At 40.4% G+C, this 4687-nt stretch overlaps 2 protein-coding genes across 2 annotated transcripts; both read right to left on the bottom strand.

Annotated features, from left to right (window-relative positions):
- Nucleotides 1-2081: 2081 nt before the first annotated feature.
- LOC138873758 (uncharacterized) lies at nucleotides 2082-3246 on the bottom strand. The gene is made up of 3 exons (XM_070152236.1): nucleotides 2947-3246; nucleotides 2152-2215; nucleotides 2082-2101 (listed from the first exon to the last, which is right to left on the bottom strand). The coding sequence occupies exons 1-3, from the start codon at nucleotides 3244-3246 to the stop codon at nucleotides 2082-2084; spliced, it is 384 nt and encodes a 127-aa protein (XP_070008337.1).
- Nucleotides 3247-3948: 702 nt separating this feature from the next.
- LOC138873759 (uncharacterized) lies at nucleotides 3949-4440 on the bottom strand. The gene has a single exon (XM_070152237.1). It carries the CDS (start codon nucleotides 4438-4440, stop codon nucleotides 3949-3951), a length of 492 nt encoding a protein of 163 aa, XP_070008338.1.
- Between the last annotated feature and the right edge of the window lie 247 nt (nucleotides 4441-4687).

Genomic DNA, 4687 nt, shown 5'->3' on the forward strand with positions numbered 1-4687 from the left:
CGGTTAATGGACTCAACCAGTAGTCAAATAAGGTAAGGGATAATTCCGAAATCAATTAGAAGTGATTTAGGGAACAAATCAAGCATTCAGTAAATTAGAGAAACACGAAAATTATTGTTCAGAATATTTAAGGCAAATACTAGAAGCGAAAACTAGGAAAATACACAAAATCATTCCAAATATTTAAGGCGGATGCACAAAAATAACAAAACACAAATCATTCAGAATATTTAAAGCAAATACTAAACTAAAAATTATGAAAACTTAAGTAAGTATAGTAATCAGACACAGAAAAGGAAAGATTCATCGGAACCAGTAAGGTAAAGGGAAAAGTTTCAAACCCTAGTTTTGTTTAGGAAAATGAGTATTGACAGAAATATAATAAAATCAGTCACATGGTAAAATATAGGACGAACATAGACATAATAACTCTTAAAATTAGGGAATCGAACAAATTTTGGTTTGATCTAAAGAGATCTGAAAACTCTAGTTCTAGGGTAAGTAAGAATCTCAAAGATACACAGAGATTCATACCATAAAAAACAGAACAAACACACACGGAGAAGGCCAAGGAAACTTAACCGGTTTTGGTTTGAAATTGCAGAGATCCACTTGCCATGTTTATGGAAGCGACTAGGTAACACCATAAATGAGTAACCAGTAGATACAAGAGCTGGATAAGGCAACAAATCACCAGATGATTCCATATCTGGTTGGGAATCAAAGCGATTTGGGGGAAATTTTGGGTGACGACGCTTTAGTGCTTTAGAGTGAAAAGAGGAGAGATTTAGAGCATTTAAGGGCGGCGGGTTTGGGATTATGAGGGATTAGGGTTGGGTTTGGTTAGGTTAAAGTGTGCGGATATGTTGTGGGTCGTTGATCTTCTGAGATCAACGGCTTTGATTAGATTATGACCGGGGTGGGTAAATTTGGATAGGTTTGGGTCTAGGCTGTCATGCCGAATACATCATAGGGCAGGTATCTGAATGGTCATGGAGTGAAGGCAAGCTATTGATGAGAAACTAGAGCGAACGTTGCTCCCATTTGAAGAACGGTTACTTCATGGATTTCCTGCAAAACTTATAACACGATGCATGCAAATTATTGCGAGAATTTAAACATGAAGCAAATTCCCTTTGGACCATGAAGGTTTTCTTTGGACAGAGAGGATGATATCCTCAGATCATGATGTCCTGGGCCATGAATCATGAGATAGGTAATTCGTAGGCCATGAAATGATGTGCTCGGGACATGAAAATGGTGCCCCTGAACCATGACGCCTTTGAATAATGATGTGCAGTATCGAGAGATACTCAGGCCATGACATGGTGTCTTCAGGCTTTGAGGATGATGCCTTCAGACTATGACACCTTTTGACAAGTTGGCTATACGTCAGCCCATGAAATGCAAAGACATGACACCAAAGGTAATAACAAGGCAATGCTTAGCCTTGCGCAGAGTTTGGGGGTAGAGCTTAGCCCCGAGAGAAGATAATGCAAAGTTTAGAATAAAGCAACACTTATGCAAGGGGAGACAAAGCTTAGTCCCATGAGAAGGCAGTGCTTAGATTTATGCAAATAAGGAGGCATGGCTTAGCCTCATGCAAGAAAAGGGAGGCAATGCTTAGTCTCATGAAAGGGAAGGCAGGGCTTAGCCTTATGTAAATATGGAGGCAGAGCTTAGCCTCACGCAAGATTGAGACATGGCTTAGTCCCATGCAAAGAGAAGGAAGTGCTTAGCCTTGTTCAAATATGGAGGCAGGGCTTAGACTCATGCAAGAAAGGGAGACAATGCTTAGTCCCATGCAAAGAGAAGGCAGTGCTTAGCCTTGTGCAAATATGGGGGCATGGCTTAGCCTCATGCAAGAAAGGGAGACAATGCTTAGTCTCATGCAAAGAAAGGCAGTGCTTAGCCTTACACAGGTTTGGAGGCAGGGCTTAGCCTTATGCAAAGAGAAGGCAATGCTTAGCCTTATGTAGTAAACAAGTAGTAGATAAGAGTAGAATATTTCTTACCTAGAGATATATTTGCGTCTGATGGCCTGATTGTTATGATTTTGATGTGTGTATATTTGCGAATACTCATGTTATGTCCATCGTGCCTGCATCCAAAGAAAAATCATGAGTTTTGTAAGCGGAGGCTGGTTCGTACCTTTGTCTTCTTGCTTTGCTTTACTTTTCTCTAGAGACCCTGTTCGAGTCGTCCTAGGTAAAACCTGGCAGCCATAGAAATAAAGTTTTCAAAAATATGCACTTATTGGTGAAATATAGTTATTTTAGAAAACATAGTGGTATATATATCGAGTAAATTAGATGAACTAATGACTGTAACACTTTTAGAGACATTGCGGCTTCTTTGTACTAGAATTTTGAGAGTCCTCCACAAAATTCTACCCCAGTTTGATCCTTCGTCTATTCTACGTGCAACGAAGTTTTCTGCTCCAGAATTTTGAGAATCCTTCTAAAATTTATGCCCCAATTACTTAACCGATTTCTGACTTTCTGGCATATAATGGCGTTGGCTGGACTTGTTCCAGAATTTTGAGTATTTTGAGGGTCATCAAAATTTATCCCCAGTTTCTGGTTCTGAGGGAAAATGAAGGTTTTATTAAGATATGAACGAACACATAGGGGTGCCTACGTATCCCCTCTTAAATGGAAATCAGGTCAAGCGTAGTTTAGTTACATTATATCAAGGAATGTAAACAATCAAACATAGTATCTCATGACTATGTCTAAATTGATTAGTTTTGGCAAAACTTCTCCGTCCATTTCTGCAAGTATGAGTGGTCCTCCTGTTAGCACCCGGTGAACCATGTAAGAACCTTCCCAGTTGATGCGCGAAGATCCGCTTCAGCACCAGCTGCCCCGGTGGAAATTGTCTTGGTCTAACCTGTTTGTTGAAATCTCTGGACATTCTATTCTAATAAAGCTTACCGTGACATACTACATTCATTCTTTTTCCGTCTATGACGGCTAGTTGCTCATAGCGGCTTCTTATCCATTCTGTATTACTGAGTTCGGCTTCTTGTATGATCCTTAAAGAAGGAATTTCTACCTCAGCTGGAATGACAGCTTCAGTAACATAAACTAGTAAATAGGGAGTTGCTCCAATTGATGTGCGGACCGTGGTACAGTACCCAAATAGTGCAAAGGCTAACTTCTCGTGCCATTGTTTGTGATTTTCTACCATCTTTCTCAGTATCTTCTTGATGTTCTTGTTGGCAGCTTTCACAGCTCCATTCATTTAAGGCATGTATGTTATAGAGTTCTTGTGCTTGATTTTGAAGGTTTCACACATGTCTTTCATCAGGTCACTGTTGAGGTTGGCGGCATTATCAATGATAATGGACTCAGGAACCCCGAATCGGCAAACAATATGATCCTTGACAAAATCTGCAACGACTTTCTTGGTTACAGCTTCGTAAGATGCATCCTCTACCCATTTTGTGAAATAGTCGATTGCCACTAAAAAGAACTGGCGCCCGTTAGAAGCGGTAGGATCGATTGGACCGATGACATCCATTCCCCAGGCAGGAAAAGGCCAAGGTACACTTGTTGCATTGAGCTCGTTTGGTGGTACCTTTATCATGTCTCATGTACCTGGCATTGGTGGCATTTCTGGATGTACCTAATGCAATCCGTTTCCATGGTCATCCAAAAATATCCAGCTTTGAGTATCTTCTTGGATAGAATAAAACCGTTCATATGTGGTCCGAAAGTTCCGACATGTATCTCCTCAAGCAATCTGGAAGCCTCCTTTGTGTCAACACACCTTAACAATCCCAAATCAGGAGCTCTTCTATACAGGGTCCCTCCGCTTTGGAAGAAGTGATTAGACAACCTCCGTAATGTGCGTTTCTGCATATAGTTTGCCTGTTCTTGATATTATCCTTTCGCCAAATATTCTTTCACGTCGTGGAACCATGGTTTTCCTTCTATTTCTTCTTCAACGTGAGCATAGAATGGGATCGATGAAATTCTTATCTATATGTTGTATCATTGATGACAAGGTGGCCAGTGCGTCTGTGAACTCATTTTGAATTCTGGGCACATGTTTGAATTCAATCTTTGTGAATCTCTTCATTAATTCTTGCACATAATACAAGCATGGTAGTATCTTGGTGTATTTCGTAGCCCATTCCCCTTGAACCTGATGTACCAGAAGATCTGAATTGCCAATTACCAGCAACTCTTGTATATTCATATCGATGGCCAAATTGAGCCCCATGATGCAAGCCTCATATTCTGCCATATTGTTGGTGCACGGAAACCTAAGCTTTGCAGATACCGGGTAATATTGACCTATTTCTGATACCAAAACTGCTCCAATGGCCACTACTTTGAAGTTTGCAGCCCCATCGAAGAACATTCTCCAACCATCATAGGCTTCAGCAATGTCCTCTCCTACCAAATATACTTCTTCATCTAGAAAATACATTTTTAATGGTTCGTATTCTCCTCCTACAGGATTTTCAGCAAGATGGTCTGCCAATGCTTTCCTTTGACTGCCTTCTGAGTTACATAGATGATATCGAACTCACTTAACAATATCTGCCACTTGGATAAATTCCTAGTTGTCATGGGCTTATGAAAGACGTATTTTAGAGGATCTATCCTAGATACGAGGTATGTGGTATAAGCACAGAAGTAATGCCTCAATTTCTAAGCTGTCCATGTCAAAGCGT

The sequence above is a fragment of the Nicotiana sylvestris genome, chromosome 7, assembly GCF_000393655.2.
Source record: "Nicotiana sylvestris chromosome 7, ASM39365v2, whole genome shotgun sequence".
In the NCBI taxonomy this organism is placed as follows: domain Eukaryota; kingdom Viridiplantae; phylum Streptophyta; class Magnoliopsida; order Solanales; family Solanaceae; genus Nicotiana; species Nicotiana sylvestris.